The sequence below is a fragment of the Musca vetustissima genome, unplaced genomic scaffold, assembly GCF_032173495.1.
Source record: "Musca vetustissima isolate MV318-11 ecotype Yass unplaced genomic scaffold, APGP_CSIRO_Mvet_v1 utg174227, whole genome shotgun sequence".
Taxonomy (NCBI): domain Eukaryota; kingdom Metazoa; phylum Arthropoda; class Insecta; order Diptera; family Muscidae; genus Musca; species Musca vetustissima.
The window spans coordinates 1-15,389 of NW_026876595.1; the positions used below are offsets into that span (position 1 = coordinate 1).

At 30.4% G+C, this 15,389-nt stretch overlaps 1 protein-coding gene across 1 annotated transcript; it reads left to right on the forward strand.

The window, feature by feature from the left end:
* The first annotated feature begins 70 nt into the window (after positions 1–70).
* LOC133321138 (uncharacterized protein DDB_G0271670-like) lies at positions 71–1,294 on the forward strand. Its single transcript, XM_061530232.1, has 2 exons — positions 71–873; positions 940–1,294. Exons 1-2 carry the CDS (start codon positions 71–73, stop codon positions 1,292–1,294), a joined length of 1,158 nt encoding a protein of 385 aa, XP_061386216.1.
* Positions 1,295–15,389: the final 14,095 nt, after the last annotated feature.

Consider the following 15,389-nt stretch of genomic DNA (forward strand, 5'->3'; position numbering starts at 1 on the left):
TAATTTGGATTTCAATTCCAATCCCGTTAACACGCTGGAAGAGGGCATCGGCAGCAGTAGCGGCAGCAATATGAACATTAACAGCAGCAACAACAACAATAATAACAACAATAACACCCAGTCCACTAGTAATATTAGTAGTAGTTGTAGTAAATTAGAAGAACGCCTTGGTCAGATACCCAATAACAACAGAAAATCGCCGCAAATATCATCATCCACTTCCACTTCTTCCTCATGTACAGCTACCTCAGTTTCGGCCAATCATTCAAATTCCTCCTCAGATGCAGAAACCCTTAAGTCCACAACCAATAATAATAATACCAATACCAACAACAACAACAATACCAATTCAAATCTCACAAGCCATTCGAACAGTAATAACAACAATAGCAACAACAACAACAGTAATATCCCCCTTGATAATAATTTTATTCTAAACACACAACTAAACACAAATTTCTCTACATCTAATTTTTCTACCATCATTCACATTGATGTTCCTCCCGGCGGTCCAACCATTTCTTCCTCCTCCTCCCCATCGCCCATTAATGACATTTCCTTGACCATTTCCAATACAACACCTACACCACCAATCCCCCTACCACAATCAATAACCTATTTAACCTCATCATCAACCTCTTGTTGTTCCTCACCAACTCACCATCTCACCAATTTAGATACAAATCGTCTTAGTCGAAATTCACAAAGGTCTTCATTGGGTACCGGCACAACATCAACTTCTTCGCACATACCCTCATGCAGCAGCAGCAGTCCTTATGGTGGTGGTGTGACCAGTGGCGGCGGCGGCAGTAACATAAAACGCAACAAACGTTCCTTGAGTAGTACTCGCATCGAAAAGGATAAATGTGATGAGTACAACAACAAATTATTAAGGAAAACCAGCAACAACAATCAAACAACGTCCAACAACAACAACAGCAACTCAGCAGCTGCTACCTCTTCTGTTGCCAGCATAACAACAACAACAGGCTCATCATCAACGTCCAGTAGTACTTCAACTCTAACCGGTGGTGGCAGTTTTCGTTCCCGTTATCTTCGCCACACTACCTCCGGCCATTTGGTAGAATCGACAACGGCTTCCTCTACATCTTCGGCATCTACATCGGGTATACCCACACCCACTAGTCAAGGTATGTATATGCCACGTGGCAAATATAGCTCGTCGGTGCTGGCTACCAACACCAGCGGCAGCAATGAACGTGACCAACAGCAACAACAACACCAGCAGCAGCAACGTTTGTCACTTAAGCTGCGCAAAAAAATAAGTTACTAGAATTTGGGGTATTTACCTACTATACATAGTAGGTATATTCATGGTGGTAGACGACGACGTGGTCGACGAAGAGATTTATTATTTGATAATTAATTAATGACATTTTCAAAATTTTGATTTTTAGTTTTCCCCACAAAATTATTTTGTAGTCCTTGTTTAATTCTTATCCTCCTTGCCTTGCCTATCCTTATCTTGCCCTTTTATATTTTTAAATTTATCATCAATGATCGTGTAATAATAACATATTTATTTTTGCAGATGAAAGACAAAGGGAGCTGAGCTCTGTTCAAGCCCGGTTAAAGTCACAATATAAACCCTATTTTACTTATCATCAATGATCATGTAATATTTTCATGTCTCTCTTAAGTCCTTAGGAGAATCATTTGAAACAATCCTCTTGTTGGCATACATATACTTCCCAATATTAAAGCAATCGTGTAGGTGAATTATTTCAGACTATCCTTTGGATGTTCATATTGCCAAACTGATTCTTTCGAATACTAAACATCAATATTATACAAGACCTCGCTATATATATATATATATGTGACCGATCGTCATATCTCGACTAGCTCCGTGTCTGTCCATTAGAATTTGTAAAAACCTGACAGACAAGACTTATGGACCAATCGTCGCGAACTTTTTTTATGTAGCATGGGTTCTGGCCATAGAAGACCCATGTTGGCCAAAGAATAAGCATGACTGTTTTGAAGAAGATCAGTCATTATTTAGCGGGTCAAAAGGACCAAGACTTTTATGTGAAAAATTCTGTAATGTTGAGATTATATTTAGGGGGTGTAATGAAGTGAAAACTTTATTTTTGTCAGATTTTCTAGTCGCTCCAGAGACCATTATTATATGCAGAACGTCACATATTTTACACCGTTAAGGCGATCTGACCAAATACTTAGAACGGCAGTTTAGATGATGATCGGTCAATATTCCAAGGGTCAAATCAACCAAATTCTAAAGTGACAATTTTTTTATTTTATGGCCTAAATATTCACCTCAGGAAAACAATGTTTGGACAATATGCCATAACTAGAAAGTGAGGTTTTTGCCATGTCTCTGCGAGCTTGCATTATAAAACCGAACCCTTTCATTTCGATTATATACAAAAGAAAAGTTCAATTCAAAGGATATATAATTTATTTTTTATATACAATTGTAGTGCTGTACAGCTGTTCGAATACAGATTTTGTCCAAGTATTTCGATGTTGAGTATTTTGCCGCTTTCCGGTAATAAAAAATCTACTTTTTTGAGAAAGTCGGACTGTATTCAAATTGTTATTCCAATAAGAATAATAAAGACTATACTTCGAAGCCCTAGTTTAGTTGTAATTTTCTTTTGAAAATGTAAGAAAAATAATTTTTTAATTGAATAGTTCAATTTAATATGGTGCAATTCGGAACTAATAATTGTATTTTAAATTGCTTGCTTATATTTGATCTCTACATAATGAAAAATACATTTTATATAAATTATTTTTTATTTATATTTAAATTGTATATTTTTAAAACTTTTGAAAGAATTGAAAACCTAAAAATGTTTTTATTAAAGGTAAATAGTATTTTAAAATGTTCTTTAGGATGGTTTCGTGTAATATTGAAAATATTTTGTATCTAGATAGATGTTTTTGTAATTTGATCTTCACTTAATGATGAATCTATTTTATCTGGTTATTAAGATCAACATTTTATTAAAAATAAACGTTTTAAGCAATGTTTTTTACATTGTTCAAGACTGAAGTCTTCTTCGTTAGAAATCTAAATTTTGTTGACTATAACTAAGTATTATTATAAAATATTTTTAAAATTGATGTAGTTATATTTTGAACTCTTTTTACGAATCAAAATTCCTTAAAAAATGTTAATTTTTTATGTGTGAAATAATGAAGTTATGAACATTTTTACCAACAACAAGAAATATATCTGATTTGAATTTTTTTTTAATTTTTAAGGAATGTTAAAACATTTATTAAATCAATCGTGTACTATTGAGCACATCAGAACTAATTATTGTGTTTTTACGGCATGCATATATTTACAAGTATTGAATTTTTTCCCTATCCCTATGATGAAAACAAATTATTTGTTTTACTATCTACGTTTTATTAAAATTTAATTTGTAATAATAGGATCATAGAATTATCGGATAATATCGAATATCTAAAGACTTCCATTTACGGCTTCAACCTTAGTGGTGGTGTGCAATACAACATTTACAAAATGTTATTATAATTTTTTTCTAGTTTAAAGGTTTAAGCTTTAATTTTTTTAAGAAGAACTATGAATTTTTAGAAATAATATTCAAATGAAAATATCTCTCTTAAATTTGAGTAGGCAATAGCTTGACATATCTGTAGATAAAGTTGGATTGCAATTCATAGAAAATTATATAACTCTCATATCTGGAACTGTCACTCGATCACCAAGAGTCAACGTCCTATTATCACGTTTTGATGTAAGATTATCTATTTTTTGCCAAGTGTGATAATAGAGTTTGATCGACGACATCAGATGACTTTGGAGTTTCTGTAGTTCATTTATTACGCGTAAACCCTACCAAACCCAACTAATACCCAACAGAGACTAATAAAATGGGATATATCAAATAACGCCCAGTTGTTGACATGAATTGCTTTCGAATTTATAATATGCTGATTTAGGTCCTAGCAATAGGCATGTATATTCACTGGTTGTAAGTAGCTAATCCCAAATTTTGTATTAGTTCGGTTATTTTCTTGCTAGAATTTATGTATGAAATGTTCACTGGATTTAAATTATTTTTTTAAGACACGATTCTTCACAGAAGACGTGAAAAATACAAATAATTTGAATTTTATTTTTTTTTTTATAAAAATGTGATTAACACGAATCGAAAATGGAAAAAGTTTCTTAAGAAATTTGTATTCCCCTTCAAGATTGCATTTACCTCTTTTTTATGATATTTGTTGATTCATATCGAATATTTTCTGACATCACTATAACTCTTACATAAAAAAATCGAGTAATAGACTGATATCTCACACTTTTCTATATCTCTAAACCTTACCCCTAACCAACACGATATTTTGTTTATATTACTTTTAAGCTATAATTAAGAGTAAAATATAAACAGACAACAAAGAGATTATCTTTCTATAAAATATTAATAAATTATATTTTTCCTCAATTAGAGAATATATTTTAAAAATTCATACACCTGAGCAAAAAATTAATGTAGTTTTCAGATCCCTTTAAAAAATATTTTACTCTGAGAAAGGTAGAATAAGTTCACGGCTTAAATTAAAAAAATATATATTATTAATTATTAAAATAATATATATATATATATATATTTTAATTTATTAAAAAAATAAAAATTGATTTTGCAGAAAAGGCGTTTTAAGTTTTCAATTCACTCACCTTACAAGGAGCAGAAATTACTACAGCTTCTCAGTCTAAAATGGCGAACAATTCTGTATAATTAACTAAAAAATCACGATTTTTTCTTTATGCCGGTCTTGCAGCAAATGGCCGATATGTGGTTAAAATCTAGACAATCCTATAGAAGAATTCAAGGGGTCCTCTATATGAAGGCCTTTCTACCTTATCAGGCTAGGAGTAAAAAATCGCTTAGAGTTCTTTATAAAGTCAAATTCCCCAAAAAATAAACTCGAATAAATGTTTATGAACAAAATTAGTTGTTAACAATTAATGACCGGTTGCAATGGCCCCGGATTTATTTTACAATAAATTGTGAATAAAATGTTAAACATTGGTTCTATATTATTATTACAGGAAATGTTGTCCTATTATTTCCGATTTTTTTAGTTATCCAAAAGAGAACTGTTTAAACACTTCCAATAACAAATGTTCCTTCTGAGGACTTCTGTAAGAATATCTTTTGAAGACAAGAACACCTGTAGAAATGTTGCATAATTTTTCTTCTGAGGACTTCTGTAAGAAGGTCCTTTGAAGAACTGTAGAAGTCGTTCAAAATTTTGTAGAAGTCTTCCATAATTTTCCATAGACAACATTTTTGATGAAGAAAATTAGTAAAACTTTTGTCGCAAATTATTTTACAACTAAATTCCCTGAAAAGTTTCAAAGGCCCCGGAATTTATTTTACAATAAATCCAGGAATGAACCAAAAATAATATTCCATGTATTTCGATCATATATTTCATATTATATTTTGTTCATTTTTTTTCTGAATGCAACCATAATTAATTAATTATATACGAAGACTCTTCTGGAACATTTCTATGCGAAAATCTATAGAAGACTTCCATAATGGATAATTTATTTAATTAGCGACGAAATTGGTCGCTATAAGCGGGATGTTGTTATAAACGATACAAATAAAGGGCGACTCGGGACATTTGGGTAAGTCGTTGTAACCGATATGTCGTCATAAACGATTTCGACTGTACTTTTATACACACATTCTTTTATATATTAATTTTAGTCTCGTTTTACAGCTTTTAATATTACAAAAAAATCTTGATCCCCTTTTACAAAATATTTCTGATTGTAATCGTTTGCCTTCATGATTTTGCCCTAAGTGAAAAATAATTGTATTTTATAAACGATCATTGATGATATTTATTGACCCATTTTAACATACAATTTCATTAAGCTCTTCCCCCACTTTATTTCCTTCCCAAATACAAGCATTTTTTTAAATAAATATATTCTAAAACTTAAGTGCAAATATTGAAAACAAAAAGAATACCGAATGAAATGAAAACAACAACATTATCTTGTTTCTTATGAATTTTTTTTACATAAAAAAATAAAATTTTTTTACTAGTATAAATATTTAACTAAAATTATTATAAACAATGAGAATAACAAAAACAATATATTATATAAAGTAACATTAAGAATAATAGAAAAAAATTAAAATCTAAATAAAAAAATCAAATATTATGGTTAGGAATTAAAAAAAAAACATCTACAACATATATGTACCTTGATTTCAAAATCAAATATATATATAACAAAAGAGGTCATAAAGTTTTAATTATTTCTTAACAATATTTTTTATACAAAAAATCATCATAGAATAACAACAACAACATCATCATCATCATTGTGTGCATTATTTTTCCAAGAAAAAAGAAAACAAATCAAATTATTAAGTAACCCAATATCTTTCTTTATTGTTGTTTTTTATTTTCTTAAGTTAATTTGTTGTTATTTCATCAATGAAATAAGTAATCATATTTATATATATAGAATATTTAAAAAATAAAATATTTTTATTTTGTTGTTAATATTCCTAATATTATGTAAATGTTATTAGCAACTAACCATTTTTTTTCTCAATTTTTCATTAAAATTTAATATAAAAAAATCACAATGTAATATGCCTTAAATTGTACAAAGAATATAGACAAAAAATATATATTAACGTAAAATGTCGTTTTTCTATTATAATTATTATTATGAAATAACAAAATAAAAAAAAAAACAGCCCAGCATTATTAAAATATAAAGATAAGAACATTTATATAATATCAACATTATTATTATTGTGAAGAAAAAATAAAAATGAATCTAAACTGAAATACATTTATATATCCATAATGAAATATTAAATTAAATATTGCTTAAAACTGTAAACATATACATATTGCATGCATAAATAACATAAAATAACATATAACAACTAATATGAACATTGTTAAGTTTCTCTCTTCTACTTCATTAAAAAAGATGTAGTTTATTATGAAATTATTTTGGAAGTCAGACTAGGAATGTTTCATGAAAGAAAAGATGAGTTTTTGGGATAGGAAAGAAAGACTAAAATATTTCTAATTTCAGTTTCCATCTGCCTATAAACCTAGTTTGTTTTCATGTGACAATATTTTAGTCTGACTTCTAATATACTTATTGTCCATGATTTATAAAAAAAAATATTTATTTATTTATTTTTTTTTTTGTTTTGATATACATTATAATAAAAAATACATAAAAATGTATAAAATACATTTTTATGTATTTTTTGTGAATTCACAATCAACATTGTTCGATTACAAATTCCTTTCATAAATTAGTTGGGTTTTTCTTCAAAAGAATATCTGTTTGCTAGTGTTTTTTTTTTCAAATGAATTTATAAAAATTTTGTCCATTGTCTTTTGATGATTGATGATTTTGTCTCATAAATTTTCAAATTTCATGAATTATTCCAAGTCAGATTTGCAAAATTAAAACAATCCCTAAAAATCTATATCTTGCTAACAATTAAATACAGGTTCCAAAAGTCAATGATTTATTTTAGAAAAAAATGGGAAAAGTGTTTCGTTTCATTTCCGATTTATTGTTAATTGTAGTTATCTAAACGAAAACGGTAATAAGAATTTTTTCCTTTTGAGGACTTCTGTAAAAATATCCTTCTGAAGACTTCTGTATGAAGAAGTTTTTAAAAATTTTGTAGAAGTCTTCCTTAACCCTTTGTGGCCCAATGTTGCTCACAGGCAACAAAATGTTTTAGAGCCTATATTTAATACACAGCTAGAGATATATATTATTTGGATTTCATAGGTGAAGACCTGATTATGGACTACACATATCAAAAGAAAAATCGGAAAAATTCAAAATTTTAGTAAAGTTATGAGCTTTTCTTTATGGAGAAGAGGGTAAATTTGTGTACAGTACTATTATGTGTATACAGTCCAAATTATTTAAATCGCTTTGTATTCAAATTGTACGAATTCTGCCATCAAAATTATTTTTTATTCTTGTAAAAATGAATATGAAGAATAATTTAAAATGATTTTTCTGTCGATTTTGCATTTGGTTTTCTTAATAATGGACTTTCATTTTTCCAAAAGAATGTACTGTATCCCGGAATGCAAGGATGTAGCGAGGTCAAATTTTGTGCATGTCCTATTCGGGGTAGTTGCATTAAATCTGTGAATAGAAATTTGATCTAATATAGCGGAAAAAAAATTCGGGGCTCAAAGGGTTAATTATACTCTACAAAACTATGTTGTAAAGCTATTATAACGTTGTAAGGTCGCGAAATAATGGACCTAGTTTTTCATAGTACATTTCGTTTCTGGTTATCTTTTGAATGAGGCATTTAACAATTTTAGATTTAAAAATATATACCCTTTGAGTTTTCCTACACTCCGTTTAAATGTAGAAAATTTGTTTGTAAGACCTTTCGATAAGATATTTTTTCAGTCTCCATGTATTTTGTAATCTTTATCTAGAAACTATATTGTATCTCGTAACATGAAGACGGAACCAGAACAGGCCTTTCGTTATGTTATGGGATTTTCCGCCACAAATCATTTGGCAACTGCTTTCGGAATCCCTTGTTTCTTTGTCTTCATACTGAGTATTAAAAAAAAAGAAGATAGAAGAGAGATATAAATACACTGACAAACATTAATCCTTCATTACTACATCGGACTATTTCCGCTGTAATATTAATGCCAATGTATTTGTAGTTGTCTACAAAACAACTGTTTAAGCACTTCTAATAAGAAGTTTTCATTCTGAGAACTTCTGTAAAAAGATCCTTTAAAGAACTGTATATAAGAAAACCTGTAGAAATATTCTATAATTTTACTTCTGAAAACTTCTGTAAATCAGTTGGCAGCAGCTTTCACTCCATCCTGAGTATTTCTATGAAGTAGATAGAAGAGAGAAAAAAATAAATATGTAGACGATGAGATTAGATATTGTAGGCAAACCATGACATTGTTGGCAGAACCATTTATGTTAATGGGATCTATTCCAGAGAAGACTGTTAGAATGTCAATATCGTATTTACCAAATAGTTGTTGTTGTTGTAGAACTTTTACTGCTGTGTTTTTCTCTCCTTAATATGGTTCTGCTTGTAACTCCAAGTTCAGGAAGGCTGCGACCGGTATCGGTTGAGTCCAAAGAGAATATGGGGTTAGGTGAGTGGGTTTGGCTGGGCAGTTGAATAGGTGTAGCGTGTCATGTGGTCCATTACTACATTACGGGTAGATATTATCGATCTCTCCGTCATTTCGTGCCCAATATGAATTGAGGCGGCTACAACTTCCTCATTTCAATTGTGCCGAGACCACTCCGTTTTGACGAGGTAGCTGCTGCTCTTCTGCAGCTATCGTAGGCGGGTGATCTGATCTCCGAGGATTGTTTTCACACGATATTTTCGAATTGTTTCTTCAACTGCATCCGTGTGAATACGATTCAATCCTGCTTGATAGGCCTGTTGATCTAGAGGCCTTGTACCTTTGGACCTCTCTCTCCAGATCATGAAGGCCAAACAGTTGTTGCTGTTTTTGTAGCAGCCCTATTGCTCCATATCATTCGACATCCAGGTAGTAACTGTTCGATTGTTTCCAGTTCTTTCTCATCCTCTCATACACCTGCAGTGAGATTAATCTTTTTTTCTTCAATTTCAATTTATAGTACGCAACTTGATTACCTCGAGGGCCAGCCACCAGACCAGGCTATCGACATATATAGTCACCGGTTCTAAATAGTTTTGATTAGGTATTTTGAGTATATCAGACGCTTTCGTGTGATGGTTAATAATTTAATTAGTGTCATCTGTATATATCTACATATTGGCTAGAGATGAAGAAGTCCTCAAAGTCAAGTATGCAGCCACTAATGTGACTATCATTACCCAGAGCTTTTACGATTTCCAATAATGTTATCTATCTGTTGCCCTGACTGCAACGAGTGAATGTTAGAGAGGTCATTTTAGAACATAGTTTCTTGGAAATTCTATACTAAGAATCTTTTGAAGTTTTTTATACGAAGTACCTATTTTTCATAAATAATAGATTTTCTACAATAGAAATTTTATTGGTTCTGGGTACGCCTCCTAGTATCTATTATACTTCTGACGCATTAATAAGGACAAATCTACGAGAGGAAACCCTCTAAGCTTATCTTGGTCAATGAATGTAATCTCTGTCATTTTTGAGACAATCGCAGTGCTGCTACAACAAAAAGTATAATGTCTTTCAATACGAATGATTTGTTATAGGGGTTTATGTTGACTCTTCATGTTTCCCTCTAAATCTAGAATGGTCTTATTCTCATAATGTATGTTTGTGAAAAATTCTGGGTGCAAATGGTTTCTTCAATAAACTTCATAAAAAAGTTTCCCATCTACTGACTTGCATTTAACTTTATGACACCAGTTAAGACAAAGTTTAATTGTCGATATGGAGAATATATCCATTTTTGAGTATTTATACAAAGTGTTATAGTTACCGGTAAGCTTTCACAATTGGTCATGGATTTAACCCATAAATATTTCAGCTGGTATATCCTCTTTATATAGTACGTTAGAAAGAGGTCTGATATAATTAAGCAGAAGTTAAATAGGGATGTATTCTCTGATTTGTGAAAATTCATTAGGGTGCACAAAAGGTCCACCTTTTGTGGACATGTGGCGATATTTATGATCCTCTTCTCAGTTCCACTAATGTTCATAATTTCAAATTCCTATCTTTTCTAGACATTTTATGCAACTTTCTTTAAAATTATCTAGTTATTCATTTATTAAATCAATATTTTTAATTTCATTTCAAATTTTGTTTATAAACATATGTGTTTTATAAAATATTTTTTTATAAATCATTGGACAATAGTATTTAGCTTAAAAAAATATATTTCAAACTTGTTATACATTAAAACTATTTATATTTATAAATATGTTTTTTTTTATGTTGCCTAAAATCTGAAGAATGTTAGTTAGTCCATATATCTCAGCATATAGACACTGTAGTAAAAATCTATAAAGAAAATGAATAGGAATATGCATATGTAAAACCCATTATTACTATTACTATTATTATATACAAATCTACTGTGTAAATGAAATATATAGCCTAAATATTAAGAATTAAACAATGAAATTTAGCAAATAGTTGTTATTACAAACTATACCAACAAGAACATACATAAAAAACATACGTATATATAAACTGCATTACTTAAATATTAAAAAAACAAATGGATAAACAATCTCGTATATAAAACAAAGTCTTAAACATACATAAATGCATATACATATATATTTGAACATTTGAAATAACTGAAACGTTGAAAGAATATAAAAAAAATAAAAAGAATATAAAAAACAATAAAAAAATATTTAAAAATGAACTTGTTTTTTTTTTGTAATTCAAAATAATTAAAATTTAATATGAATTGATAATATGTAAGTACCTAAAAATGTTAACCTCAAAATAGGAATTAATCATAATGATAACATTTCCATTTTTATTGCCAAGAGGAATACATTTGACATAAAAATTTATTTAAATTATATTAATTTACTAGCATATGCGCCCGCTGATTTGGGAAAAATTAAAACCAGTTTTTATATATTATGTTGTTTTCCCAGGACACTGCATATGTCAGAAGAAATAATCAATCTACACCCAATTATAGACCATAATTAAAATATAAGTTCCATTTAGTACCTTGGTTTTCTTATAGTACGTATTTCCAAAACTACCACCATATTTCAACACTACCCACCAATTCTGACCGCAACAGAAATCTGACTCTATACTAAATTTTTGGTAGTAGTTATTTTAAACATTCCAAAGTTCGCGATCCGAGCTTTTTTGGTACCATTTACTATCTTTTGTACTCTTGTAGTATTTATTTCCAACATTAATTCCAAATTTCAAGATTCGAGCTTTATAGCTAAAATGAAATCCAATTTGTACCAAATTTAGTAAACATTAAAATCAATTTCAATAACTACCTACCTTCATCAATCCAACAGTAAACAAATTTCACAATTTCAGAATTCCAGCACTGTCGATTTAGCCAAACTATACACATAAGTACGAATTTCCGAAGCATACCCCAATCCTACACTGCAACAGTAATCATAATTTCAAATATTAGAATTCCAGCCCTATCGGTTCACCCAAATTCAAATTGTACCAAGTGTCTTACTATTTAATCCTTTTTGTATACATGAGTACACCCTCCACAACCCCATCTGCTTATATCGACCCTACTTCTATACAACCTTGATTCGAATTTTAGCTCAAAATTTGTTACAAATGTAGTACATTTTAGAATTTTTCGGATACTATTAGTTCGAATTTCCAAAAACCCTTTGGTACATCTGTAGTTGTATTTTTGTAGTTAATTTTAATAATATAGAAGAAATATATTCCAAAAATATCCAACCTCTTTTGAAATAGGTCAGATTTTTTCCCTGAGTTTTTTTCGGAAAATCTAAATTTCCCTTAAATTGGAATAGATTTATCATATTCAATATGAGTGGTATGTATGTCCAAGACTCTAGAGTAACGTGTTAAAATTTGGAACCGATTGAATCATTAGATTTTGTATAATCGTGCCAGACAGTCTTTTTAAAAGTCTTGAGAAGTACTTTTGGTTCCACCATACTTCAAAAGTTTTTCAAATTTTTAAATTTTTGGAAACTGAGATTGACGGCATCTTCTAAATGTGACGGGTGCATATTCTGTAATTAATTTCAGCTGATTTTACAATATCTCATGTTGGCAACATTGTTGAAATCCAACTACCCACATACACCAATGTAATTTTTGTGTCATGAAAAAAGAAAGCTACTTGTTACATTTTCTGATTGCCTGGAATTCAAAACACAATTAATGCATATATTTGCAATCCAGTTTCTCCACTCATTTCTCCCCTCTAAGTTTATTTTCAGAAAAATTTGTGTGTTTTAATTAACCGTCAGTTTTTATGAGTACCTGATATTATTTATCCTCCCATACTTACTTTACAAGGGAATACGGGGGAATCAATCATCCAAAAACTGTTTAAAAAATTTTATCAGGCGGACAGGATGTGATCGGATGATGCAAGTGTATATAAGATCGTCTATGATCTTCCTATTTTGATTTAAAATACAGTGAGAAATATACATACTTCTTATCATTACTGTTCGCCTTGTACTTCATATACAAAAATTTCAATGACAGGTGGTGGTCAAAATTGGAAATAAACAAATCTTGAAGGACAAAAAAAATCATTTGACCGACATTTGTTGCTTGCACTTTGGGAAATAGATTTTTCCTTAATTCTGAGCGCCTAAAACAAAACAAAAATCACTTTCATCTTTCCCAATATACCAAGTATCAGGTGCACAGAAAAAAAGTATAAAACAGTCTACTATTTTCCTGCACAAATTCTGCGATTACTACAGCCAGCTGATTTTGAAACATTACAAGTTGGCAACATTGTTGATATCGAATACTTAAATATACCACAATGCAATTTTGGTAACATTTTATTTTACATGTAATCATATCTAATAGTTTTGAGCGCCTATTACATTGGTACAATTAATAAATGATACTTGGTTAGCAAGGAAATAAGGGAAATAAAAAAACTCCTTAAGAAGTGTATCAGGGACGCAGGATGTGATCGGATGGTAAGAATCCATGATCCGCCGATGATGATTTTGATACCGAGAGAAATATACATGCTACTTACCATTACTGTTCGCCCAGTACTTCATATACAAAAATATCAATGGCAATATGTAGGTAAAATTGGAAATAAAAAATTAGCTGATGCACTTTGTACCAGGCACACAGAAAAATAAAAGGCATTTGGCAGGATAGATGTCCCTTAATTCTGTTCGCCTAATGAATTCTTCTTCTGGTTTTATTGATTGATAGATATAAACCACTTTCATCTTCCCCATTATACAGAGTATCAGGTGCAAAGAAAAAACAGCAAACAAAACGCGCGTTTTAATTTTGCGATTTAAATTCTGCGATTTTTTCAGCGGATGTTGAATAATGTTGGCAACATTGTTAAAATTGAATACTCACACATACCAATGTAATTTTTAGTAACATGATTTTATTTTACATACATCAAGAAAGGACAAAGCTATCGGTTACACTTTCTGATTGACTGGTCATGAAAAACTGATATTATGAACAAAATAAAAAAGGTAACAAATCTAGTCAAGTCAATGATGATAATGATGTAGCAAAAATTTAATGTATTAGGCGAACAGAAAAGTCTGGTTTTTATGTGACAATGTCCAAAATTTTTTATAACTAACAAGTAAGTAGTGTCAGTCGACTGCCGCCCTATTCGTTGACCGATTTTTGGATGATTTTTCATTTTCAGGTAATAGGAGCCCAGCACCGAACAGTAAGTATATTTCGGAACATCACTGAATTCAAATGCAAATAATAAGCAGTCGCTGTGTTAGTTGCATTTGAATTCAAATTTTCCTAAATTTTGCACAAATGGTTCGTGGGAATTCTTAAGTTTTATTCCATATAGACTATAAGTATATAAACTTATGCTATATAATAGAAAATTGACATTAATCAAAGATATTTTAAATATTGACTTTTTTTGAAATGTAAACAATGTAGACTCCGCCCTATCTTCTTAGTTCGATTTATACGAAATTGTCTATAGCGTATTGAGTCTAGAATGGCATATCCTGTTCTCGATCGGTCATATCTTTGTACACTCAGTTATGGCTTATGGCTAATGTGTGGGTGTACCTATACACTTTGCTACGGCAAAAATGTGCCTCATCGAAATAGTTGTTTTCAGACCCCACGGTTCTTTGCACCAAATCCGTTTCAGTTAATTTGGAGTCGATTTACAAATGTGCGTCCGTTTGCCCATCCTCCTGTGTATGTCTGGCTGGTCTCATCCAAGTATTGTTTTTAGACCCAATGTTGCTTTGGATCAAATTCGATTGAGATAATATGGAGTCCATTTAAAAATGTCTGCCCTTCTATGTATCTGTCTGGCTGGTGCTCACGATAATTCTCGAAGGGAGTAACCGATTTCAACAAAGCTGTGCACATCGTAATATTTCTTTCAAACTTAAAACAGGTTCGATAATGGGGAATATCAGTCTACTCCCCTTCTGGTATCTCCCACTAAAAATGGCTAAATTTTTTTGCTGCCGCCTGATATATATCCTCAGCCTATGGAATTATAGAAAATGTTATTTCGCCTTTTATGAAGTATATGGCGATGAAATTTGTTTACACAAAAAAGTTTTCTCATCTTATGAGAATTTTTCTCAGGAAGATTATTTTATAAAATCATCATCGTAAGATTAATATACTGAGGCTTCCTTTTCTTC